This window comes from Microtus pennsylvanicus, chromosome 5, assembly GCF_037038515.1.
Source record: "Microtus pennsylvanicus isolate mMicPen1 chromosome 5, mMicPen1.hap1, whole genome shotgun sequence".
NCBI lineage: Eukaryota > Metazoa > Chordata > Mammalia > Rodentia > Cricetidae > Microtus > Microtus pennsylvanicus.
In genome coordinates, this window is record NC_134583.1 from 60,669,493 (window position 1) to 60,697,257 (window position 27,765).

The 27,765-nt window shown below is 45.2% G+C and overlaps 1 protein-coding gene and 1 long non-coding RNA gene across 2 annotated transcripts in view; one reads left to right on the forward strand and one right to left on the reverse strand.

Moving 5' to 3' along the window:
- Positions 1 to 11,724: 11,724 nt before the first annotated feature.
- LOC142849621 (uncharacterized) lies at positions 11,725 to 18,518 on the reverse strand. The gene is made up of 3 exons (XR_012910599.1): positions 18,433 to 18,518; positions 13,622 to 13,783; positions 11,725 to 13,257 (listed from the first exon to the last, which is right to left on the reverse strand). It is a non-coding gene; the product is annotated as an uncharacterized LOC142849621 (long non-coding RNA).
- LOC142849620 (acyl-coenzyme A synthetase ACSM2, mitochondrial-like) overlaps positions 16,801 to 27,765 on the forward strand; it is a 31,904-nt gene continuing 20,939 nt past the window's right edge. The window contains exons 1-5 of the mRNA XM_075972031.1: positions 16,801 to 16,915; positions 18,647 to 18,834; positions 23,061 to 23,271; positions 23,491 to 23,698; positions 25,558 to 25,701. Coding sequence (XP_075828146.1) covers positions 18,655 to 18,834; positions 23,061 to 23,271; positions 23,491 to 23,698; positions 25,558 to 25,701 — 743 coding nt within the window. The 5' untranslated portion in view covers positions 16,801 to 16,915; positions 18,647 to 18,654. The remainder of the gene's footprint in view (positions 16,916 to 18,646; positions 18,835 to 23,060; positions 23,272 to 23,490; positions 23,699 to 25,557; positions 25,702 to 27,765) is intronic.

Here is a 27,765-nt window from a genome sequence, read left to right on the forward strand (position 1 = left end):
GCCACCCTCTATGAGATTATGGGGACCAATTACATTCAAACTACCACACTTGCGGTAAATCTGGCCTGGCTTTAAAGCCTTGAACCTCCTGTATAAGTCTTATGATTACCGGGATTACAGGAATGTACCACTATTGGCTTAATTAATTTATTTTTATTGTTTAATTATCTGAGAATTTCATAGAATGCATTTTGATCATGTTCAAGTCCCTCTTTAGACTCCTCCTAGACCCATCCCACTTTCCCTACCCACCCGACATTATGTCCTCATTCTTTAAGCCTATCAGGTCCAACTTGTGATGTTCATATACTCGTGGGTGTGGGCCATCCGCTGTAGCACTATCAACCTACAGGGTGGCAACGCCCTTAAAGAAATGCCACTCTCCTCCCAGCAGCTGTCAGTTCCCAGTAGCTCTCAGCTAGGGGTAGGATTACCCCACCTCTCCCAGACCCCTCCACCCCTTCTCCATGATGAATCAGCCTGGATCTTGCCCAGACCTTGAGCATGCTGTCCCAATGACTGTGTGTTCAGATGTGCAGCTGCCCCGTTGCATCTGGAAAAGTCTGCTTGTCTACAACTTCTGGCTCTTACCCTCTTTTCACCCCCTCACCCTCATAGTTCCTACTCAATTTAACCCTTCCGGTCCCCCCATACCATTGCATTCTATGTCCCCTTCCTGTCCCCCTCTACACCATTGCATTCTAGATCCCCTTCCTGTCCCCCCATACCATTGCATTCTATCTCCCCTTCCTGTCCCCCTCTACACCATTGCATTCTATGTCCCCTTCCTGTCCCCCTCTACACCATTGCATTCTATGTCCCCTTCCTGTCTCCGCATACCATTGCATTCTATCTCCCCTTCCTGTCCCCCTCTACACCATTGCATTCTATGTCCCCTTCCTGTCCCCCCTTTGTACCATTGCATTCTATCTCCCCTTCCTGTCTCCACATACCATTGCATTCTATCTCCCCTTCCTGTCCCCCTCTACACCATTGCATTCTATGTCCCCTTCCTGTCCCCCCTTTGTACCATTGCATTCTATCTCCCCTTCCTGTCTCCGCATACCATTGCATTCTATCTCCCCTTCCTGTCCCCCTCTACACCATTGCATTCTATTTCCCCTTCCTGTCCCCCTTTATACCATTGCATTCTAGCTCCCCTTCCTGTCCCCCCTCCTATACCATTGCATTCTAGCTCCCCTTCCTGTTCCCTACAAACCATTGCATTCTATCTCCCCTACAGTGCAAGCCTCCCCACTTTAACTCCTTACTAGTTTTTTAACCTCTGGAGATTTTTCCAATAAAATACACAGATCTGAAGATTTAAAATCGGACAAGAAATGGGAGAAAATGTGACATTTATCTCTTTGGGTCTGGGTTACCTCACCCAGAATGATTGCTTCAAGCCCCACCCATTTACCTGCAAATTTTGTAATTTAATTTTTTCTTAACCATTTTCTTTTCTTTTCTTTTTTTTTTGAGAAAAGGAAAAAAAAGTTTCCACCTCCTCCCAGCCTCCCATTTCCCTCCCTCTCCTCCCACCCTTCTCCCCCTCCCCCCATTTTTCTCCCCCTCCCTCTCCAGTCCAAAGAGCAGTCAGGGTTCCCTGCCCTGTGGAAAGTCCAAGGTCCTCCTCCCTCCGTCCATGTCTAGGAAGGTGAACATCCAAACTGGCTAGGCTCCCACAAAGCCAAAACATGAAGTAGGATCAAAACCCCGTGCCATTGTCCTTGGCTTCTCATCAGCCCTCATTGTTCGCCACATTCAGAGAGTCCAGTTTTAACCCATGCTTTTTCAGTCACAGTCCAGCTGGCCTTGGTGAGCTCCCAATAGATCAGCCCCACTGTCTCAGTGGGTGGGTGCACCCCTCGTGGTTCTGACTTCCTTGCTCATCTTCTCCCTCCTTCCGCTCCTCATTGGGACCTTGGGAGCTCAGTCCAGTGCTCCAGTGTGGGTCTCTGTCTCTATCTCCATCCATCACCAGATAAAGGTTCTATGGTGATATGCAAGATATTTGTCAGTATTGCTATAGGATAGGGTCATTTCAGGTTCCCTATCCTCATCTGCCCAAGGAACTAACTGGGTACATCGCCTTGGCTCCTGGGAGCCACTCTAGGTTCAAGTCTCTTGCCAACCCTAAGGTGGCTCCCTTAACTAAGAATTGTGCTTCTGTGCTCCCCTATCCAACCTTCCTTTATCCCAATCATCCTGTTTCCCCAAGTTCCCCCCATCCTCCCCTTCTCACTTTTCTCTCCCCATCTCCCCTTACCCCCCTCCCACCCCACCCCCAAGATCCCAATTTTCTCCCCGGCAATTTTGTCTACTTCCCATAGCCAAGAGGATAACTATATGTTTTTCCTTGGGTTCACCTTCTTATTTAGCTTCTTTAGGTTCACCAATTATAGACTCCGTGGGCAAAGCGCTTTGTCTTTGCCTGCTTGTTCTTGCCATGTGACTTATTTTTTCTATTACTTTTCCTTTCTCTTTAAAGACTTACTCTTTTATTTTTAATCTGTTTTTTCTGTGACTGTCCATACCCATTTTCTCTTCTTTCTTCATAACCTAAACACCTTTTAAAGCATAGTGGACCTTTGTTGAGGTTCCCTGTGTCTGGATCTGACATTTTAAGCATCTGCAGCCATGTGTTTGCAGTGTCTCTGACTGCAGGAGAGCAATGTGAAACTCTAGTAAACTCTACTGCCAAGGAATGGCACTGGCAGCTGGCTCCTCTCCCTTCAGTTTCCATGACAGCCAAGCTTCATGCCATAGGGTATCTCCTCAGAGCCACATTTACCGCTCCAGCTCTGGGAATTTGTTGTGTCTGCCCACAGCACGAGTTTGTGCCCAGTGCTGGCTGCTCAAGTGCCCAGCTGCACAGCAGGGCCTCTTAAAAGAGCTGTGCTCTGTATGCTGAGCCTACCCCAGAGTCCACTTTTTCAGGGCCTATGAGGATTTACATGCCGGATGTTCGGTGCCATTTCTAGTTGGAATTTTCTTTGGAATGCCAACTCACAAGTATCAATGTAGAGACTTATTATTACTTATGAAACCTCAGCCTTAGCTTAGGTTCATTCCTGACTAGTGCTTAAAACTTAAATTAACCCATACATATGTGTTTATGTATGGATTTTTCAGGACAGAGTTTCTCTGTGTAGCTTTGGAGCCTGTCCTGGAATTCACTCTGCAAACCAGGCTGTCTTTGAACTCACAGGGATCCGCCTGCCTCTGCCTCCTGAATGCTGGGTTTAAAGGCGTGTGCTACCACTGCCTGGCTTAACCCATATTTGTAAATCTATGCTCTTCCATGAGGCTTGTTAACTCATCGCTGTACTACACGGTCTGCTTCCTCCATATCTGGCTAGCAATGCCACCTTTCTTCTTCCCAGAGTTCCCTCTCTGGTTGGAAGTCCTGCCTACCTATTGGCCGTTCAGCTTTTTATTACACCAATCACAGCAACACATCTTTGGATAGGATCATCAAGTAGATAGGATCACCCATCTTGTGGAAGTCAGCCTCTTTGCCCAGCTACTCCTGTCATTCCCCCATAGACCCACAGTAGCAGAGACAGGGTTATGCATGGACTTAACAATATGGACTTCCAAAGCTGATCTGGCTAAAACTGCTACTGAATGCCAGGTCTCCAAAAGCATAGACCAACACTGAGCCCCAGATATGGCATGATTCCCCAGGGTGACCAACCTGTGACCTGGTGACAGGTTTGCTACCTTGGACCACTTCCTCCATGGAAAGGACAACACTTTGTCTTTTCTGTCAACTTTTGCAGTCCTGGCAGATGTTGTCTGCTGGACTTGGGATCTGAGGACCTGAAAGAATGGGGCGGACTACAGTCTAATGCTGTAGACAGGCTTACTTCAGTTTCAGTGTTCTTTATACACAAATGTAACAAAGAAAGCAATGACCCAAGGAAGGTTGTTTGAGTTCAGAAAGCGTGATCAGAAAACATGTAAATAGAGGTCAGTAAGCACACACTAAATATTAACAGAGCCCTTTCCCAGAACTCCCTCGGGACAGACCAGTTTAAGCATGTACTGTTGATTATATCTGGGAAAGCACTAATGCAAGGTGTCCAGATTTGGGGTACACTAACCAGATTGGGTTCTATAGCCATGTTCTGACATGCAACGGGAATAAACATGCCCTAGTAATCGAATCTAGACCATGTCACAGGAGGCTCAAAATCACATCTAAGATCAATCCAGGGGACAAAATGCACCTGAGGTAAAAAGCCCTCTGCCTATTTTCCTGGAGCCTGTATCCCAGTTCTCCAACCCACTCTTCATCAAGGGTCATTCTTTGGACCATGTTCTGACAGTTACAGGGGTAGATATGTATTCTAGCTATAAATTTGCCTGTCCTGCACAAATGCTTCTGCCAAAACCACCATACATGGACTCACAGAATGTCTTCTTGACCATTATGATATTCCACACAGTATTGCTTCTGACCAAGGAATTCATTCGGCAGGCAGAGAAGTGTGATGGTGAGGTCCATGGTCATAGAATCCACTGGTCTTACCATGTTCCCTACCATTCTGAAGCCGCTCCCCAGACAGACAGATGGAATAGCCTTTTGAAAATACAGGTGCTGCCCTATTATGAGGCTGCAGTCTGGAAGTTAGGGCCAGGGCTTTCCAGAAGGTGGTATATGCTTTGAATCAACATCTGATTATGGTACAGTTTCTCCCATAACCAGGATCCATGGGTCCAGGAGTCAAGGGTAAGGAAGGAAAAAGTTACACTCACTCTTACCCCTAGTGACCTTCTAAGAAATGTTTTTTTTCCTGTTCCCATGACCTTCAGTTCTGCTGGCCTCTCTAGAGAGGGGAGTGCTCCTGCCAGGAGACACAGCAAACATTCCATTGAGCTAGAAGTTCACACTTCCTCCTGGTCACTGTGGGCTTCTAATGCCTTTAAGCCAACAGACTAAGAAAGTAATAAGAGAGTTAGAAGGGATGATTGATCCAGATTACTAAGAAAGAACTTGAGTTGCCTCTCCATAATGGAGGTAAGAAGAATTATGTCTTGAATGCAGGAGAGCCTTTAGGGCATCTCTTGGTGTTTCAATGCCCTGTGATTAAAGTCGGTGAGAAACTACAACAGCCTAATCCAGACCATTTGGGAATGAAGGTAAAGTCACTCTTCCAGGAAAAGAGCCAAGACCTGCTGAAGTACTTGCTGAGGATGGAGGAAATACAGAATGGGTAGGAGGGGAGGGGAGCTATAGATGTCAGCCAAGGCCACGTAACTAGTTGCAGAAAAGAGGATTATAATTGACATGAGTGTTGCTGTTGGATTTTGTTAAGAATACATTTGTGTAGCATAAAATATCTCGGAGCAACTCTAACCAAACAAGTTGAAGACTTGTATGACAAGAACTTTAAATCTTTGAAGAAAGAAATTGAAGAAGACAACAGAAAGCGAAAAGATCTCCCATGCTCTTGGGTAGGCAGAATTAACATGGTAAAAATAGCAATCTTACCAAAAGCAATCTACAGATTCAACGCAATGCCCATCAAAATCCCAGCAAAATTCTTCACAGACCTCGAAAGAATGGTACTCAACTTCATATGGAAAAGCAAAAAACCCAGGATAGCCAAAACAATCCTGTACAATAAAAGAACTTCTGGAGACATCACAATCCCTGACTTCAAATTTTACTACAGAACTACAGTACTGAAAACAGCCTGGTACTGGCATAAGAACAGACAAGAGGACAAATGGAACTAAATAGAAGACCTGGATATCAATCCACACATCTTCGAACACCTGATTTTTTACAAAGAAGCAAAAAAATATCAAATGGAAAAAAGAAAGCACATTTAACAAGTGGTGCTAGCATAACTGGATATCAACATGTAGAAGAATGAAAATAGATCCGTATCTATCACCATGCACAAAACTCAATTCCAAATGAATCAAAGACCTCAACATAAAGCTGGCCATACTGAACCTTATAGAAGAGAAAATGGGAAATACACTTGAACGCATTGGCACAGGGAACCATTTCCTAAATATAACCCCAGCAGCACAGACACTGAGAGAAACAATTAATAAATGGGACCTCCTGAAACTGAAAAGCTTCTGTAAAGCAAAGGACATGCTCAACAAGACAAAACGACACAATGGGAAAAGATCTTCACTAACCCCACATCAGACAGAGGTCTGATCTCCAAAATATACAAAGAACTCAAGAAATTGAACACCAAAAGATCACATAATCCAATAAAAAAAATGGAGTACAGACCTAAACAGAGAACTCTCAACAGAGAAATTTAAAATGGCTGAAAGACACTTAAGGAAATGTTCAACATCCTTAGTCATCAGCGAAATGTAAATCAAAACAACTCTGAGATTCCATCTTACAACTGTAAGAATGGCCAAGATCAAAAACACTGATGACAACTAATGCTGGAGAGGTTGTGGGGGAAAGGGAACACTCCTGCATTGTTGGTAGGAATGTAAGCTGGTACAACCTCTTTGGATGTCAGTGTGGCAATTTCTCAGAAAATTTGGAAACAACCTTCCCCAAGACCCAGTAATACCACTTTTGGGTATATAGCCAAAGGATGCTCAATCATGCCATAAGGACATGTGTTCAACTATGTTCATAGCAGCACTGTCTGTAATAGACAGAACCTGGAAACAACCTAAATGCCCCTCAACCTAAGAATGGATAAGGAAAATGTGGTACATTTACACAATGGAGTACTACACAGCAGAAAAAAATAATGACATCTTGAATTTTGCAGGAAAATGGATGGAGCTAGAAAAAATTATTTTGAGTGAGGTAACCCAGACACAGAAAGATAATTATCACATGTACTTACTCATAGGCAGTTTTTAAACATAAAGCAAAGAAAACCAGCCTACAAACCACAATTCCAGAGAACTTAGACAACAATGAGGACACTAAGAGAGACTTACATAGATCTAATCTACATGGGAAGTAGAAAAAAACAAGATCTCCTCACTAAATTGGGAGCATGGGGACCTTGGGAGAGAGCTGAAGAGGGGAGGGAATAAGCAGGGCGGGGAGAGGTAGGGAGGGGAGCAGAGAAAAATGTAGAGTTCAATAAAAATCAATAAAAAAGAATGCATTTGTGTTTTCTTTTCTCAATTTCTTTATCATGTGATGTAACGTCAATTGTGAGGATATCAATTGGTTATCATATTTAAGTTTGAGTTACAAAGAGAATGTCTCTCAAGAGACATTGACACCTATTCTAAATTTATAATGTGGTTGTGTACAAAGGAAAGTTAAATTGTATTTGGAATGCTTATGACCTGGTGAAATATACAATGCATTTGTAATTGTATATGGAATAGTTATATCATATTTGGGTGTAATTAAGAACTGATTGTTATTTTCATTTGGAAATTAAGTATCTGTGCTGAGTAGTTTTAGTCAACTTGATACAAGCTAAAATTATCTAAAAGGAGGGAACCTCAGTTGAGAAAATGCCTCCATAAGTTAGGGCTGTAGGGCATTTTCTTAATTAGTGATTGATAGGGGAAGCCTCAGCTCATTGCGGATGGTGCCACCCTTGAGCTGGTGGTCCTGAATTCTATAAGAAAACAGACTGAGCAAGCCACATTGAGCAAGCCGCTAAGCAGCACCCCTCCATGACCTCCACATCGGCTTCTGCTCCCAGATTCCTGACCTGTTTGGATCCTGTCCTGGTTTTCCTTGATGATGAATAGTGATATGGAAGTGTAAGCCAAATAAACCCTTTCCTTGCAGAACTGCTTTGCTTTGGTCGTGGTGCTTCATCACAGCGACAGTAATCCCAACAAAGGCAGCCTGACATATGGAGATACGATTGTGTCGCGTTGACAGGAGTGGATTTGTGATGGCTATTCTTGCTTGTCAACTTGACTAATTAATTAACAAAAACTTAAATGACTGGGCACACCCCTGAGGGATTTCTTCCTTAAACATTTAAAGTGGAAAAATGCACCTCTACTCTGGATCTTTGAGATGGGAAGACCAACTTCTAATCCAGATCTTTGATCTTTGACGTGGGAAGACTCATCTTTCATCGGGACCACTGTGCTGACAGTCTATATAAAGAGCATAGAAGAAGGGAGTTCGCTCAGTCTTTGCCTGCTCGTTCTCATCCTCTCAAGTCCATTGCTCCACTGGCATTAGAGCCTGCTTCTTCAGGATCCCAGTGAACACTGAAGACCAGCTGAGACGTCCAGCCTCCAGGACCGAACAACTACTGGATCCTTGGATCTTCACTCATAGGCAGCCATTGTGGGATTCGCCGTAAGTCATTCCACTGCATCCCATATATATAGGTTCTGTTTCTAGTAGTGTGACTGGATCATGTGGTAAGCTTATTTCTAACTTTCTGAGGAACCCCCACACTGCTGTCAGTAGTGGTTGGACCAGTTTGCACTCCCATCAGCAGTAAAGAAGTCTTCCCCTCCCCTCCCCCACATACATGCTAGCATTTGTCTCCATTTTTTTTCAATGTCACTTATTCTGACTGGGGTAAGATGAAATCTCAAAGCAGTTTTAGTTTGCATTTTCCTGGTGGCTATGGATGTTGAACACTTCTTAAAATATTTCTCAGCCACTATAGTTCATCCTTGGAGATCTCTGGTTTCACGGCCCATTTTTAATGGTTTTGTTTGTTTGTTTTCCTGGTGTTTTGTGTTTTGGAGCTCCCTGCTGACTCCCACTCCTCAGCCAGCTTCCTCTCAAGTGACCTCAGCCCAACTCAGCTCCCAAAGGAAAAGGACAAAATTCCCAGTCACCGTGTGGTCTTTAGGAACCAGATTCTACCGCTCATGTGGCCACTCTTCCCCACCAGACCTAGTAGACCCCCGCAGTGATGACCATTTCTACCCCGTCCCCAAGAACTTACTCTATGTCCAGCGTCATTTACCTAGGCTTCTCCCAGCTTTTCCTGACGTGCACTGCACGGTTATGATTATCGGTCTAACTTTATACCATCTGTGCAATTCCTCAGCTGACTTCATGTCAATTGATATAATACTCCTGAAAGGACAAATCTGCCATCTTCATTTTAATACATGTCACAATAACGATGAACATGAGACCATGTGTCTAACATTGCCTTGTGAGCTCATCATGCCCATATCCACAGTCTAACTCAGTCCCAGTGCCCTGAGAGCAAAGCAACTCGAGAAAGGAAAAGAGAAAATGAAAAAAGAGAAAAATCAGTTTAAGAAGGAATAATTCAAGCTTGCCAGTGGCTTGAGGAGCACAGTTCTTCGTGGTGGGGAAAGCATGTGGCAGCTGAGCATGTTGTATATAGTCAAGAGCATGTTTCAGCTGGTTACATTGTATGCAGTCAGGGAGCATGTTACATCTGGTCTCATTGTATGTAGTCAGGGTGCATGCTACAGCTGGTCACATTGTATGCAGTCAGGGTGCATGCTACAGCTGGTCACATTGTATGTAGTCAGGGGCATGTTATAGCTGGTCACATTGTATGTAGTCAGGGTGCATGCTACAGCTGGTCACATTGTATGTAGTCAGGGGCATGTTATAGCTGGTCACATTGTATGTAGTCAGGGGCATGTTATAGCTGGTCACATTGTATGTAGTCAGGGGCATGTTATAGCTGGTCACATTGTATGTAGTCAGGGGCATGTTGCATCTGGTCACATTGTGTGCAGTCAGGGTGCATGTTATAGCTGGTCACATTGTATGTAGTCAGGGGCATGTTGCATCTGGTCACATTGTATGCAGTCAGGGTGCATGCTACAGCTGGTCACATTGTATGTAGTCAGGGGCATATTGCATCTGGTCACATTGTATGTAGTCAGGGTGCATGCTACAGCTGGTCACATTGTATGTAGTCAGGGGCATGTTGCATCTGGTCACATTGTATGTAGTCAGGGGCATGTTGCATCTGGTCACATTGTGTGCAGTCAGGGGCATGTTGCAGCTGGTCACATTGTATGTAGTCAGGGGCATGTTGCATCTGGTCACATTGTATGCAGTCAGGGACATGTTGCATCTGGTCACATTGTGTGTAGTCAGGGACATGTTGCATCTGGTCACATTGTGTGCAGTCAGGGAGCATGCTACAGCTGGTCACATTGTATGCAGTCAGGGAGCATGCTACAGCTGGTCACATTGTATGCAGTCAGGGACATGTTGCATCTGGTCACATTGTGTGCAGTCAGGGGCATGTTGCATCTGGTCACATTGTGTGCAGTCAGGGGCATGTTGCATCTGGTCACATTGTGTGCAGTCAGGGGCATGTTGCATCTGGTCACATTGTGTGCAGTCAGGGGCATGTTGCAGCTGGTCACATTGTGTGCAGTCAGGGGCATGTTGCATCTGGTCACATTGTATGTAGTCAGGGGCATGTTGCATCTGGTCACATTGTATGTAATCAGGGGCATGTTGCAGCTGGTCACATTGTATGTAGTCAGGGAGCATGCTACAGCTGGTCACATTGTGTGCAGTCAGGGGCATGTTGCATCTGGTCACATTGTGTGCAGTCAGGGGCATGTTGCATCTGGTCACATTGTGTGCAGTCAGGGGCATGTTGCAGCTGGTCACATTGTGTGCAGTCAGGGGCATGTTGCATCTGGTCACATTGTATGTAGTCAGGGGCATGTTGCATCTGGTCACATTGTATGTAATCAGGGGCATGTTGCAGCTGGTCACATTGTATGTAGTCAGGGAGCATGCTACAGCTGGTCACATTGTGTGCAGTCAGGGAGCAGAGGCAGATGAATCCTGGTGTTCATGCTGCTTCCTCTTTTATTGAAGTCCTGGATCACAGTGTGGTGTCATCCACATGGAAGAGAATCTTCCTTCCTCACTAAATATCTCTGGAATCAGTCAACTTGACAGACTTTCCCAGAGGAGTGTTTCCTGGCCAATCCCAAATCAAATTCTCTCTCTCTCTCTCTCTCTCTCTCTCTCTCTCTCTCTCTCTCTCTCTCTCTCTCATGCACACATACACACATACACAGCTATGTGCACTCATACATAGAACCAGACGTTCCGACATTCATAACAGTTGTGCACACAGACATACACAGGCACATTCATACATAGCAGAAGCAGTCGTTTATGCAGCTGCACACTTCAGGCAGTCGTGTTCATTATAATATCAAAATGTCTTATTTTCCTCATGATGCTAACTTATATAACCAGGTATTCACTGAATTCTCTGAGATAGAATCTATCCTAAGCTCTTTAGCTAACTCGATAAACAAGACAGGCAAGCATCTCTGTCTTAACAAAGCTTAAGTCCTAGGGAACAGAGACAGGAGCAAAAATGTTTGAAATTTTTTTCTATAAAGTTAAAAGCGACTAAGATTAAGGAGCATAGAGTCTGGTAATAGAGTAAAGGAGGGAAGGGGAACCAGTCTGGAGGCAGCTTGCCATTTTAAGTAGGTAGGTGGTTAAGGTAAGCTTTACTGAGATGACTGAGATGGTGAAAAAAAAAAAAACCTCCCAAAGATTTGAAAGATTAGAGGGGGATATTCAAGTAGAAATCTGGAGAAAAGCAATCTGACAAGAGAGAGTCATTTGTACAAAGGCTGGGCCGGGCGTGCCTTCAAGGAGCAGGCAGGAAGCAGCCCTGCTGAGGTTGAGAGAGCTTTAGAAGGGGTGTGGAGAGGTGGGAAGCCAGCACTGAGCTGAGTGGCAATCCTGTAGCTGGTTTTTTTTTTAACCTTTGCTCTTTGGGGGCCCACCACCCAGCTCTGAAATGAATACACGGAGACTTATCCTTTCTTATGAACGCTTGGCCTTAGCTTGTTTTATTTCTAGTCAGATTTTCTTAAATTATCCCATCTATCTTTTGCCTCTGGGCTTTTACATTTTTCTATTCTGTATACCTTTCTTTCCTTCTTACTCCATGGATGGTTGTATGGATAGGTGGCTGGCCACTGGCATCCTCTCTCCTCCTTTACTTGCCCCCTTTCTTTTTCTCCTTCTATTTATTCTCTCTGCCTGGCAGCCTCACCTACCCCTCCCTCACCTGCCTAGCTATTGACCATTCAGCTCTTTATTAGACCAATCAGATGTTTTAGGGAGGCAACATAACAGTTTCAGAGTTAAAAAAAATACAACGTTAAAGAATGCAACACATCATTAAACAAATATTCCACAGTGCAAATAAATGTAACATATTTTAAACTAATATTCCATAACGTGGTCCTTTTATGATGATGGCAAAACTCAAATGTCTATTTTATATTAAGATTCACTGTTTGGTTTTCAATGAAAATGTGACGTGATCTGACTTCTGACTGGTGCTCAGCAGTATCTAAAATTAGTTAAATCATTTTATACATTATTATCTGTTCTTCCTTCAAATAGGAAGAGATATGTTTTGGTCATGTCTGTGTCTTTTTCGTAAATATTTACTGACAAATTGACAGAGACAGATAGCCCTGTGAGGACAGGGTTCCATGGCTTAGCTACCTGAAAGCATCACAGCAAATGCCTCTGTAAGCCCTTTTGCCCCATTTTCTAGGAGAACAAATAAAATTTTTGTGTGTTTTCTTGATTGTATGTGATTTTGTCTGCTACCCCCTGGACTGTGCCCCCTCCAATCTTGCCCAAGCATGAGATCATCAGGCATGAACCCCAGAGCCTTCACCTATACAGGAGTTTAGATTTGATTCAAGATGTCCCTTCCAAATCTCCTATTCCAAACTGTACTGACTTCAATTTATCAGATGTTTACAGTAATTAATACATTTTATTGTTTAATTTATGATTTAGATAAGGAAATAACTTGAACTTGAATAATTAAATTTAAAATAAGAAATACTTTAAGTTCAATCAAAATTCAAATATCTCACCTTCCCAGAAGCAACTGACTTTGACTATTTTGGGTTGTTTGTTTGCTTGTTTTTGTTACGCCAATGATGTAATTCAAGGTATCACAGACACTAGCTACATATGCTATCCCTGAGTGCATGCCCAGCAGTCTTGAAATGTACCACGTAAGTGTTATTCTCAACATCATATGTGCCATTGACATCAATATCCTCATTTTTAGAGCTGTGCTAGGGTTGGCCCTCTGTCTAGATATGGGTTAAAAGCACTGGATGAAAAAGACAGAGAACAGTCTAGCTGACTCCACATTCTGTGGGCTGACAGTGAGCGGTCCCCGGGAAGTAACAGCAAAATGGGCTTAAAGTAAATATAGAGGACTTTCCAGAAGTGCACAGAAGAGCTCATGGCTGCATGATTCCAAGGCAATCAGGAATATCTATTATGGAAGTCTGGAAGAAGGAAGATAGACACCTTTCAGGGCTGGATTGTACCACACACCACAGGATGGGTTTGGAGGTCAGAGGACGCTTGCGGGCATTGGTTCCTAACACCTTGTTTAGCAGGGCCTCCCTTGCTTCTGCTGCTGTGAAGCATACTTCAGGTTGGCTGGTCCTGCAGGCTTCCAGATTGTTCCCTTGTCTCTGCCTCACAATGTCTTAGGAGTGCTAGGATTGCGCATGCATGCCACCACTCTTTAGGCATGAATGGCAAGCACGTCTATACGCCGAGCCATCTCCCCTGCCTCACCTTTGTGTTTCTGACCTTATGAGGGAGTCAAACAACAGTGACAGAGATGCCAGCTATTTTCTTTACCATATTCTGTAAGAATCAGTCCAACACATCTTCACACAGACTTGGAGATGTCCCTGTTGTCCTATGAACAGATGGTGAAGCTGAATCTTGAATGGTCAGTGCTCATCAAAATCTAGAAAGCATGCCCAAAGGCTTATGGCCACTCTGAAACTCTCATGGTCCCTGGAAACAGGATGTCACAAGAACGAACTTCAAACAATTGAAAATTGCCACAGGGCCCTGGAGAGGAAAGGGGGTGGTAAGCAGGGGTTCCTTTTATTTCCTGTGGATAAATAAGAAGGTGAGTTTTGAAGACATTAACCTTCATCCCCCAGGGCATATGAAAGACAGCTAAAACTATGTGGCCATCTCTCTGAGTTCTCCAGCCCCTCCCTCCCTTATTTGATACTTCTCACCCCCTGCTGAAGTCTTATTTGCCTCTGCCTCACAGACAGTGTGGCCTCTGAGGACTGTCTGGCACCAATCCTAAGTAGGTGTTATTTTCTTCAGCAGCATAGACGTTGGTGAGTGCTCCTGCCCTATCCATGCTGATACAAGAAACCCTAATCAAACAGAGAAGATCAAAATCAAGCCCCCCGCCCCAAGATACAAAAGGAGTCAACTTGTAGGGAATAAGAAGGCAGTCAGCAGGTGTGGGGGGCACAGAGAGGGCAGGGTGAATATGAGCAGTCAGCAGGTGTCGGGGGCACAGAGAGGGCAGGGTGAGTATGGTCACAACATGGTTTATGTATGTATGAACTGTCAAAAAGGACATAAGGATGATAAGGTGTGTGTGTACATACATATACACATGAGACTTTGGAGAAGAAATCCCCTGTTTCACAGGGTTATTTTGAGAATGAAAGACAATTAATTTGACATACTACTGTGTCCATGGATAGGGACCTGTAACTGCTTTGGAGCTTTGGGAAACAAGAATTATGGAACATAAAAATCTCTTCCCTCAAGAGCATGTGTGTAAAAGCTAAAAAGAAAAACAAACAATAAGAAAAGATGCATAATGAGATCTATATGTCCAGAGAGAAGAAATATGGCAGAGAAGATGGAGTCTGTGATGTTAGGTCAAGTAGGCAGAAAGGACACATGCTGATGCCCTAAGGAGCTGGAGAGATGGCTCGGTGTTTAAGAGCATGTCCTGCTCTCTCTCAGAGGACCTGAGTTCAGTTCCCAGCATCCATATCAGTCTCACAACCACCTGCAACTCCAGCTCCAGGGATCTGCCATTCCCTTCTGGCTTCCTGGAAACCTGCACACGGACACATCACACACACACATAAATAACAACAGCAACAACAAACAAAAGTAAATATTTAAGAAAATGCTTTGGTTCATTTCATCTTACAACTTACAGTTGCAGGGAAGTCAGGGACTCACAGAAAGAACCTGGAGGCAGTAACTGAAGCAGAGGCCATAGAAGGAAGCTGCTGACTGGCTCAGTCCCATGTCCTGCTCAGGAAATTGTGAAATTGTGTGTGTGTGTGTGTGTGTGTGTGTGTGTGTGTGTGTGTGTAGTTATATGGTGTTTATTTATATATTTATACATAATTTATGTTTGTATATGTAATATGTTATAAATAATGTATACAACTCAGGGTCACCCACTCTGTGGTAATACCACATCAGTGTGTTGGGTCTTCCCAAATCAACCATTAATCAAGAATGTTTATATAATTATGCATAACGCAATGCTGCACAGACTTGCCTATAGACCAATCTGATGGATGTGTTTTTTTTCAGTTGAGGTCCCCTCTTCCCAGATGAATCTAGCTTTGTCAAGTTGACAAAAAACTACCAAGCACAGACGACTTTCAGAAAAGATGTGATGTCAGCAGGTCATCTGAATGTTAGGGAGGAGGATTTTAGCAGAGAGAATAATATTCACAAAGGCCTGAGGCGGGAGTGTGTCTGGTGGGGACAGGAAGACAAAGAGGCCCATTGACTGGACTGGGGAAGCGGGAGGAAGAGTCCTGGGAAGTCTTTGAGGTCATGACCTTGTAGAGAATGGCAAGCAAGGACCTGATATTTTACTCAGAAGGCTCCATGGTCTGATTGACTTAAGTCAGGCTCATTCTGGGAACAGACTTTGAGGGTCAAGGGCAGAGGCAAGAAGAAAGGAAAAGAAAACACAAAAATGCTCCTCTGGACAGTGTGCTGACTAGTTTTACATCCACTTGACACAAACTAGAGTAAACTGAAAAGATGGACGGTCAGTTGAGAAAATCCCTCCATAAAATCCAGCTGTAGGGCAGTTTCTTAATTAGTGATTGATGGAGGAGGGTCCAGCCCACTGTGGGTGGTACCATCCGTGGGCTGGTGGTTCTGGGGTCTACAAGAAAGCAGATTGAGCAAGCCACTAACCAGCACTCCTCCATGATCTCTGCATCAGTTCCTACTTCCTGGTTTTTGCCTTGTTTGAGTTCCTGTGCTGCTTTCTTCAATGATGGACGACAATGTGGAAGTGTGAGTCAAATAAACCCTTTCCTCCCCAACTTGCGTTTGGTCACAGTATTTCATCACAGTGCTGGTAACCCTAAAACAGATAGGAAATGGTGGTTTGGAACACTGAAGAGAGTGAGGCAGATTGCAGTCACAGCTGGAAGGCAGAGCTGTTAGATACCCCAGGTCTAGGCATAAGGGGTTGGAAGCCTGAGGTTTCATGCAGAGAGAGTGGGAGCAACAGGGTGGCCATCCTTTTGTAAAGGCCGCCGGTACAGTGGATGCTGCAGGGCTAGAATGCCTGGAACTATCTGCATTTACTCTTAAAAACCTGTTAGACAGCCAAGTAGAGCCATCAAATAGATGAACACCCAGGAGAGAGATCCAGCCCAGAGACACACTTGTAAGTTATTAACAAGAGGCCTGGATCCAAGCTGCGACACTGAATGAGCAGTGTCATGGGCAGAACAGGGAAAGAGACCCTTGGTGGAAGCCAAGCAAGTGAGAAGATTAAAGGCAGCGAGACAGTGTGTAGAGCCTCTGAAATTCCCTTCTCTTCCCGGTAAGAGAATGCTTGCTGTCAGTCGTGAGAATAAACCTCATTTGGATCCCTTGGGTTAAAGAGTCACCCTCCACGGTCTCAAAAACTGCACTACACACAAACTTTACTGGGAGGAGTAGCAGCACCCCACAGTTCTGGGCCATTAATGATTAGCTGAGCCCTCGGAGGATCTGATCTGAGAACCATCTGCTTCAGTGCTATTCTCTCCTCCAGGGCTGCGGGAGCTCTGGAACTACTTCCCAAGAGGGAAGTAGACCAAGTTACCTCCAGAGAGAGTTCCAGAAGCAGCTTGGCAAGTAAGTGTTCCTGTAAGAGACAGAAGGTGGGGGGCACATGCATTATGATGACTCTCACCAGTCATGAGGAGTAACAGTTGTCAGGGAGGGTGAAAACTCCCCCATGGAAGACAAGATCTTAAAACTCCTAGGAGCCACAAAGGGAATGTCATGGGGTCTTCATAAGGGTACAACATTGGATAGAGGAAAGGGGAACCAAAAGTAGAGAGCTAGACAGCTGGGCAGAAGCATAGGCAGAAACTAAGAGGTATCTGGGGTGATGGAATACACGCTTATTTGAAGTGAGGCCAGAAAATAAGGAGGAGTCAGCCATCGAAAGGGAGATACCAGCGACCAGGAAAGCACTAGGTATGGCTGGCCATGCCTGGAAAGGAAACTCTCACCTCGTCTTTGAGAATGCAGGAGAGAACATGGAAGTGCCACAGAAGAGCATTCTCAAGGCCTCTGCCTAGACCAAGGGGGCTGGGAATCCAGCCAAGGGGATAGATTGGCTGGATTCTCTGAGTCAAAGGTCATCGGGTTTAAAATTCTGCAATCTCATGCAAGAGCACAGGACAGACTTCAAAGACCAGTGTATATAGACTCAGAACATCTTTCCCTGGAGCTAATATCGTAGAAAACAATAACAGCAGCTATAATCCTGCAAGTTGCTGTTTATGTTAGATCCTGCAGTGTACATTTTCAGGCACGTCAATCAAAACTAACTCCAACGTTAATGTATTAGTCAACAGTTGGTGCACTGGCAAGCATCCCGAGCATTCCACAGCGCTCAAATATATACATGTTTCCTTCTAAACATAGATCTAGGATGTGCCTACCAAACTTAGCTGAAAAATAATGGAAGTTTGGAAGTGGCCAGGTTGGGCTTAGGTGAGTTCCTTAGGGCACCACTCTAGGACCCAGGAAGAAGGGTAGTGCTCATCTGAGATCTCTAGTTCTCATGGGAAGTCCCAGAAATGGAACTAGGGAAATGGCACAGTGGGTAAGAACACTCACTGCAGTAGCATGAGAATCCACATTCAGAAGCTGAGCAGGCTTGCAAAAAACTGGGTCTGTGTGAGCCCAGTGCTTGGGGATCAGAGGCAAAAGGATCAATGGGGCGTTCAGGCCAGCAAGCCTACCTGGGAAATGGCAGGTTCTAGATGCAATTAGATACTCTGTCACGCGGGGGGACATAGAGAAGGTTACTCGGTGTCTTCCTCTGGCCTCTGCACGCATTCATGGGCATGCTCATGTGCACACCTGTAAATGCGCATGCATACAGTGCACACACACCCACCCATCCACCCCCCCACCCCCCCCACACACACACAGGGTGGGGGTGTAAATGCAAATCTGACCAACCCATAGTGATCCTATTAACCAGAGCGTATCTCACTACCAAGCCGAAGTCAATATGAGGAGACTATAAACTCTTCCTCCACACTGCACTGGCAGTGAGTGGGCTGACGTAACCTAACTACAGGGAACCACAAAATAATTCAGCACTCATACTTTAAGCTAAAATAGTATGTTACCTGGGATTGGACATCCACTGCGGCAGGAACTGGAGGGCGGTGCCGTAGGGGAGTGGCACACAGAGGAGTCTGAACCAGGCACTCAGTGTCCGTTCAATCCACTTACAAATACAACCAAACAACCCTGGCGGGTGGAAACAGCCCTCTTCGCTAGCTGACGGCGAGTCTCACAGTCTAGTAGGGAAGAGTTCACCTACATCTCCTTCCTTCGCAGCTCCAATCATGCATTGGCTATGGAAAATTCCAAGATATTGTACCCTTTGGGGTACTCAGATGTCCATTCGTACATTCCAAATCAATAGCAAGAAACTAACACCCATACCGTGGGGCAACCAGGAAGAAGTACCTGCCAAGTTCAACTTCGCTAGTGATGTGATAGACCACTGGGCCAACATGGAGAAGGTAATGGGAGCGAGAACGGCACAACGGGGTCGATTTCATTCACTTATCAGTTCATTCAGGTGGGATTGGCAGTGCTTAATACCTCTCAGACAGGAGAAGAGCTGTGAACAGGGTGTTCATCTTTGAAGCAGTGTAGGGAGACTTGGGAGAAAGAAAGGCAGGAGAGTTCTGGGGTTCTGTCAGAGAAGCTTCGTATGCAGCTGTCAGTGGTGGCTGCAGAGACTCACAGCTGGCCAGTGGGCTGAGAAGCAGTGATTATTGAATGCTCCATCAAAAGGACATTTCTATCACCTTCTCGGAGGTTCAGGAAGTACTATGGGAGAAGGGACAGAAGGAACGTAGGAGGTGTGGGTGTGGAACGTGATCTCTGGGCATGAGATGGCTGTTACTCTTGAACTCACAGTGACTAATAATCACCTGTACTAGATTTCATGGAGTAGGGAGAAGCTCAGGGGGCCCCACTCCTCTCAGAGGATTTATATGCAGTTAAAGGTTAAAGAGGGACAGAGAGACATTTTGTTCAGTAGTGTAACTACTAGAAATGTGTCCATGTTTCTATAAACAAAGTCAGAAGCAACACTAATAAAACTTCCTGGGAACCACAGACACACACACACACACACACACACACATACGCACACACACACATATCATACCCACCTCCAGTTGGGAGAAAGAAGGCGATCGAAAAGCATGGGAAAGGGTGGGAAGGTGACAGAAGAGGCTGGTAGGAGGATGGATATGATTGAAATGCATTGTGCACATGTATGAAAATGTTGTAATAAAACTTATGATCGTGTATAACTAATACATGCTACTCCAAATATTTTTTTAAAAGAAGGTCTAAGGCACATGGGACATGGTGAAGAACCTAGTAATCCCAAACACACTCTCCAGTGTGACTTCTTCCTAGCATGAAATAAAGAGCAATGGGCTGGGGCACAGATGGGATGGGTGAGCTTGTCATGGACTGAGCGTATAGTGCCCTAGGAGGCTCAGTTTAAACACTTGGTCTCCAGCTGGGGACAAAGGTTTGGGAGGTAATGGCTTTAAATAGTGGGACTAGATGAATTCAGTCACTAGGAACATAACTTGAGGGGTTTTGCTGAGTCTGTGGTCTCTGCTTCTTGTCACAAAGTGAGTAGACCCTGTCTCCCTGTCATGACGCCCTGCCTCACCATGTGCTCAGAGTAATGGGTCCAAGCAATAATGGTCAAAGCCTCTGAACCCTGGAGCTAAGAGAAATATCAAGGTGTTTATCACAGTTATGGCCAGCCTGATTAGCACGGATTATAGTAGGAAATCAGCAACAACTCAAGATTGAGCCAGTCTTCTCAGAAAGCTAAGCCACATGTCTCTGACGCCAAAGTGTGCAAGTGAGATGCCCACCCGGCAGGGAATAAAAGGCTTCAGTGGAAGAGATGGAGAGGGAGGGGAGGCAGATACTTCCAAGATCCTTGTCCATCTCTGAGTTTCATTTGCTACCTGCCCACCACCTGCCTCCACCTCAAACCCGTTTCTGGAGGGTGGACCAGCTCACACGGGCTAAGGCAGGAGAAAGGCCAGTCTTAGCCAGAAGGGGCGTCAAACAGGACCACCCAGAGGCAGCTGTGACAGTGCTGTTCTGAGATCCTGGCCTCGCGACACGACCTTCACCTGGAGATTGCATCATTCTCTATGCTGAAGACGGAACGAGGTGGGAGGTTGTCCTGTGCCTCTTCCAGGAAGACTATTGCTGCCCGCGCCAGACAAACAGTGTAATGACAGACGGAAGGGCTGACATGGTCCAGGTCAAGACTGATGAAGCAATGAGCCTGAAACAGTAAATTATGGGGTGTGGGTGAAGAGTTACAGGAGCATGAGTAACTCAAGGATGTGTGTGCCTCTGAGAAGCCCTCAGCTTCTCCGTGTATCGGTGATGCTCCTGGAGCAACTGGCAGGCAACTACAGCACCAGCAGCTGTTCGCTACACATGTAACAACCTGGACTGACCTAGAGAAGATTCACGTGCCTTGCGCATCTTGCGGACTTGGACTTCATTGTTTTGTTAGTTCCCGAGCCCCTAAGCCTCGCCTTTCCACCCACAAGAGCGTGTTTCAATCCAGAGGAAGGAACTGTGTGACAAGGGTGATGTTAACAACACAAACAGTATCTATTTCTATGCCTGTAGGTATGCTTGCATGGACTAAAGTGCATGTGTGTACATGTTGGTATGTGCTGGTGCACATGGAGGCCAGAGGTCAACCTCAGTTGCCCTTCCTCAGCCCCACCACTCTGGTTTTTGAGACAAGGTCTTTCACTGACCGGGAGCTCATCAAGTACGTTAGACTGACTGGACAGCAAGCCTCAGGCACCTGCCTGACTGCTTCCCCAGGGCATGAATGGCAAGTGTGTGTCACCAGGACTGGTTCTGGTTAACATGTGTTCTGGGGGTGGAACTTAGGTCCTAAAGTTTCCATGGACAGCACTGTCCTGAGTGAGTGGTCTCCTCAGCTAGCTTCTTGATTTTTTTAAAGTTATTTCTCCTAGGACTACTGAGGAAAAGTCTTTCTGCTACAGGTTATGTAAGAAATAGTTACATAAACCACAGAACTGGAAACTAACAATAATCAAGGGGGAAATACTGAATCCGAGGACAAGAATTCGAGAAGGGTTGGAGGGAAGATCCACCTGCAAGGATGCCTCTACCCAGGACCCTCTTGTTGCTTTTCATGATCCCCCAATGCCACATTATGAATCCATCAAGGCATTAATCCATTGATTAGATCAGAGCCCACACCATCCGATCATCTCTGGAAATGCCCAGGCATACATCGAGGGTTATACTGGGGTTAAGCCCCACAAAACCTCTCAGGATTCAGAAGGATTACTCTAGCAGGCAAGAACGTAACTAATAGGGTCTGAGAGTAAACGAAATAAATTAGACCACATAAATCTTTTCATCATGTCCCATTCATTCTTCCTATGTTCTCTCTAATGTTCTCTTGATGTTCCCCTTTTGATGATCCTCCTTGTTCTTCATGGTTCTTCCTATCCCACAAGGTTCCCAGTTTATATACCCATGCAGACAGTTGACAGCTAGCTTTCTGGTAAATAGCAGTGATATCAAGCACGCATTTCTTAGGGCTACCAGGATGGATAAAAGACTGACAAGGCAGGCACCTTATGTGTCAGAAGGGGCCTGGCTGTGAGAGGATTAGGATGGAGCTTGTCCTCCCAGGCTAAGCATCCTGGTGCTATATTCACTGGCACTCAGGTGAGAAGGAATTTCTTTCTCTGGGGCTGCTTTAATGGCCCAAGGTTTTTTCCCGTATATCTTAGGGGTAAAGGTACAAAGAGTGAATTTCCTAGACTAAGACCTTGTGTCAAATTAAAGGTGAAGGTTAGTACAGAATATTAATAGCTTGTTAGGGTAGAGCAAAGGACAGTAACCTTTCTCTCCTGAGTTGGCTGTTAGAGAATTCAGGGACACTCAGACCTGCTTATTATGAGTAAGAGCAGACACACTGTCTCTCTGTTCAGTGCCTCCTGCCCAGGGCTCCTTTCCCATCAGTATGTCCTGACAAAAAGGATAATTGTGGGGGGTCTAGCTTTATGTGGATTTGACTATGAGAACAAAAGTTTGACTGAGCGAATGCTCTCACACCAGGGTCCCACGGCGTGGAGAAAGGCATACAGTTGTCAGTACAGGAAGAGTCAGGCTTAAAGAATGATTTATACACTGCTGGGATATTTTGGGGTGAATCCCATTATGGAAGGGAGAAACATCATGATTTCTCAAGATTCCTACAGAACTGACAGTGATTATCCAAAAGATGAGTGTTCTCGAAGCTTTGCAAATCGAATTCTCCACCAGATCATAGTCCTGTGGGTCTGTCTATGTCCGTGTGCTCTGACTGTATAATCCCTGTGGCTCACCTCAGAGATGCACTCTGCTCATCTCTTAGGCCTCCTCAAGCCAATCCAGCTAGCAATCAAAATTATCTATCACAGTAATATAGATTGGGTTTTAATTGCTATTTTTAAAGCATGCAGATTAAAAGTCTCTGTTTTAATATAGTGTTGATAGACCTAACCCTCAGTTAAATCAAAGTTTTGAAGGTTTTCAGCACTTTGCAATAGTGTGAGAATGTCCTCGGATCAACAAGCCTACCCCTAGACTTGCAATTTGTTCTGTTTGCTGTGTCCCCACGGGGGTCTTCTCACCAGGCCTTCTCTTTCGTCAGGCTGGCAAGAGACCCCCTCGCCCAGCCCTGTGGTGGGTGAGTGGCAGCGGGCAAGAGCTGAAATGGAACTTCCGAGAACTGAGTGAACTCAGTCAACAGGCAGCCAACGTCCTCTCGGGGGCCTGTGGCCTCCAGCGTGGGGACCGAGTGGCGGTGGTCCTTTCTCAAGTCCCAGAGTGGTGGCTGGTAACCCTGGGCTGCATACGGACTGGTTAGTAACTGCCCACACAGGCTGGGCACTCTCTTGTAAAGGAAATGGAAGGCAGAGAAACGCAGCTTCCTCTCCCCAAAGAACTGCCCCCATAGAACACGCTGTCCTTCCTCCCTACTGGTCCTCACATCCTACCTGCCCTTCCCTGCCGGCCCCCAAGGATGTTCGCAGCCCCTCTCTGGAAGAAGACATTTCCTTTGAACTGTTTGTCTTTGCCAGGCCTTGTCTTCATGCCTGGAACCATCCAGATGAAATCCACGGACATACTCTACAGGCTGCAGTCATCCAATGCCCGGGCCATTGTGGCTGGTGATGAAGTGGCCCAGGAAGTGGACACCGTGGCCCCGGACTGCCCTTTTCTGAAAGTCAAGTTGCTGGTGTCTGAAAAAAGGCGAGAAGGATGGCTGAACTTTAAGACACTGCTGAAGTGAGTATCTCCTGTCTTAGCTAGGTTCTCACCCAAAGTGGAGATCAAGGCTAAGGAGAGTGAGACCATGAAGAAAGAAAAACAGATAAAAGTATTTAATCATCCCTAAGGTGGGTAGGGCCGGATATGCAGAAACCTTCTGAGAAGAAGACAGAGGGCCCCCAGGATTTTCTAACAAAGGATTGGCAAATACTTTCATCTTCATGTGTTGATGGTTGCAAGGGCCATTGTCTACCACACACTTCCGTCTTGGACACGTGCAGCCCAGAGTCCCATGCCATGGACACATTTTTAAAAAGAGAACTCCAGGAGACTCAGCGGGTAAGAGCACTCGTAGTACGAGTATGAGGACCTGAGTTCAAATTTCCAGCACTCACGTAAAATGCCAGCATGGCTGCACATGCCTGGAACTCTCACATTAGGAGGTGAGGACAAGCAGATCCCAAGAGTTTACAGGTCAGCCTTGCCTAGTCAAAAAGCTAAGATTCTGGTTCACTGAGAGTTCAAGGAAATATCACGGGAAGCAGTAAAGGGAGCCACCTGACACTCTGCTTTGGTCTTTGAATGTTCACATACAGATGTTTGCTTAGCACATACTCACATGAATACACCACACACACACACACACACACACACACACACACTGCAAGGCACATATATATAATATAAACATGCATGCACACACAAATACACTACCTAGGCACATATAAATGCATACATTACACAAGTACATACATACACACACACACAAATACATCCTGGCATTAAGGTGAATCACTTGCACATGCTAGAAACAGCAACATGCTATTGATCTGCATGGGGCCGAAAGGCATCCAGAACCATTCACCACAGTCATAGAAAAAATGAGAGGCAGCATCAAAGAGATGCCTGGTGCATTGACTCCCGGTCTCTTCTTCCCACATTCCATATCCCTAGATGTAGTTTCCAGGATAGTGGTCCTTCCGGAATAGTGGTCCTTCTAGAACAGTGGTCTTTCTGGAACAGAGGTCCATCCAGAACAATGGTCCTTCCGGAATAATGATCTTTCCAGAATTTCATAGCTAGACTGGCTGAATAAATGGGATTCTTGCTGCGTGTCTAAAATCCTTCCATTAGAAACATGTGCCTTAGGAAACATTGAGGGAGACCATAAAGTTGGTTTTTTTCCTTTCTACTGCTGTGATCTTTAAAATAATGTCCATGAAAATAAACAATGAAATAAAGTTTTGAAAGATTCAAGTTCAAGATTCTAAGAGACTTGTGGGTTATTACAGAGAATAAAAGTGGGTGTCAAGAAACCATGTAGGATGCTGGAGAGATTGACCGCTCTTCCAGAGGACCTGGGTTCGATTCCCAGCACCTATATGGCAATTTACAACTATCAATAGCTCTAGTTTCAGGGAGTACAATGTCCTTGTCTGACCTCCACACGAAACATATACATGTCATGCATGTTATTTTTTAAGCTCTTGAAAAATTAACTGCTCACCTTCTATGCTTCTGCCATCATTCTGGGGCCAAGCACAATTCAAATAACATTCAGTCCCAGCTAAGTATGTTTGCTCTCTGTCTTTGTTGAAGAGTTAATTTTCCCATTGAACTCTCTGGGATAGGTTGTGTTGTGCCCATTTCACAGATGTTGAAAGTGAGACTCGCGGAAGTAAAGTAGCTTGTACATACTTACATAGTTAACCAAATGCTAACCCTGACTCACTCCGGGATGCAGGAATTTTACCACTCGAGACCTTCCCTTCAGAGACAAGTCCTCTGACTTGCCCTGGTCATCCTGAGGGCTAGTGAGGAACGCTGAGTCACAGAATCCAGGCCAGCTCTGAGACACTGCCTTTCTGGTCTTGTAGGGATGCATCCAGCACTCATCACTGTGTGGAGACTGGAAGCCATGAACCAGCTGCCATCTACTTCACTAGTGGAACCAGTGGCCCTCCCAAGATGGCAGAGCACTCCCATTCCAGCCTGGGCATCAAGGCCAAGATGGACGCTGAGTAAGCTGAGCTTTTCCCCTCTGTAGACTCAGGGTGATGATACTGAAGTCGGGTCCGATTTGCCCTGGAGACTTCTAGAAAGACAACTTGAGAAGAGAGGCTAAAAGGGCAAGGCTTCAGAACTGGGAACTCTTCAGAGTGGCGTCTCTGTTTCAGACAACACAAGGTCTCAAGACCCCTTCCTTGCTTCAAACCACACTAGTAGGGTGAAAATAGCAACAGGCACAGGCGTCCTCTTCCCTGACACTCTCTGCTTATCTTTGGGGTCCTGGCAGTTTGTTTTAATGATACCCAGATTCCAGGAGGACATATTTTTCGTCAACCACAAATTACTTTTCAAATTGATTTCTAAGAAAAGTATCATCAGAGGAATGAAGTAAACAGAGTTATCGGAGTTTCTAGAACACAGGCTTCAAGCCAGCACCAATTTCATTACTGGGTAAACATGACCTGTGGAACCAGAGGGTACAGTACCAAGGTCTTCGTGAACTAATAACTGAAGACCTCTGTGCTCTTTGTCCATAGGTTCTTTCTGCAATGATCATGCTATTATCAGATTTGGAAATATTTAATGTTAAAAAACGTATTAAATTATAATAGCGGAGAACATCCTCATAAAAGCCTTGTCACACAAGCAAGGGGGCTTGAGTGTGGTCCCCAGAATCCACATTTAAAGAGTAGAGTTTGGTGACCTGCCACACTCAAGTCCCCCAGATTGTGAGATAAGGGTTTTCCGAGGCTGTACTCTTCACTCCTAATTTAGACTAATTTAGTTTGCTGATACTGTTGGCTTAGAGGTAGGACATTTATGCTTTTAAAAAGTTTAAACAGTAGAGTTTGGTGACCTGAATTTGTAATGCTAAATCCTGGAGGTGGCATTTGCTGAGCTCCTGAGACTCACAGGCTGGCAAGTTTAGCTGGATTGAAAAACCCCAAGGCAGGCAGTGAAAGACCCTGTCTCAAAAATCAAGGCAGACAGTACCAGAGGACAGCACCTGATGTTCACCTCTGGCCTCAACAGACATATATATACACACACGTGTGTGTGTTCTCTTCCCTTGAACACACACTGCCTTCACATGCACACAATTGCACACAAAATAAATAACTTAATACATGAGCTGAACTAAAGTACGATTTTGAGATTACTTTTAAAACTAAGGCATTACTTTTCACTCCCGCCATCCCAAATTAGTTCCAATATGCTTACTTTCCTAAAGAGATCAATCATCTTCAGTACGCATGTGTGCGTGCAAGCACATAGCAGTGCACACCTGTAGGCGGAGACTGCTCGCTAGTTTCCCGACTGCTCAGACCCTTTGGCAGTTATATGGCTTCTCTTTGACTTTGCCTACTCTCTCTCTATATCTCTGTTTGGATTTCCCACCTGACTTTACTCTGCTAAGCTATTGGCTAAAACAGATTTATTCTTTAACCAATGGTAATAAAACATATTCACAGCATACAGAGGGGAATCCCATAGTACACTCCCAGCTGCAAGAAGTTCTTCCTGTCTATCCTACAACATCTTTGCTTTAACCCCAGTTTGATGCCTCTTATTCAGCCCTGAAGAGAGAAAGGAAATAAGCTTTTTCCTGTACAAGGAAAACGGCAGCTGTGCTTGGGCAGTCCATGACACTTGGAGCAAAGAGAACCAAAGGCCAAAAAGGCCTACTCAGCCAAGCTTTGGACATGGCCAGACCGTTAGCATGTTGACTTGGAGGCTGAGGAGATGGCTTTGTGGGCAAAATGCTTGCATAAGTGTGAGGATCCCCCAGCACCCACATAAGAAGCCAAGTGTGGTGGTGCATATATGTCACCCCAGCACTGGAGGAGCAGAGCCAGCAAGGGCTCTCTGAAGCTCATTGGTCAGCCAGTCTAGCCAATCAGTAAGCTCCAGGGTCAGTGAGAGATACTTTTAAAAACTAAGTTGGAAAGTAATGGATAAAGACATCTGCACACTCCATACATGCCTATGCCTGCACACACACACGTGTACACACACACACACACACGTGTACACACACACACACTATTGTTTACTTTGGTGCCTTTTGCTAGTAA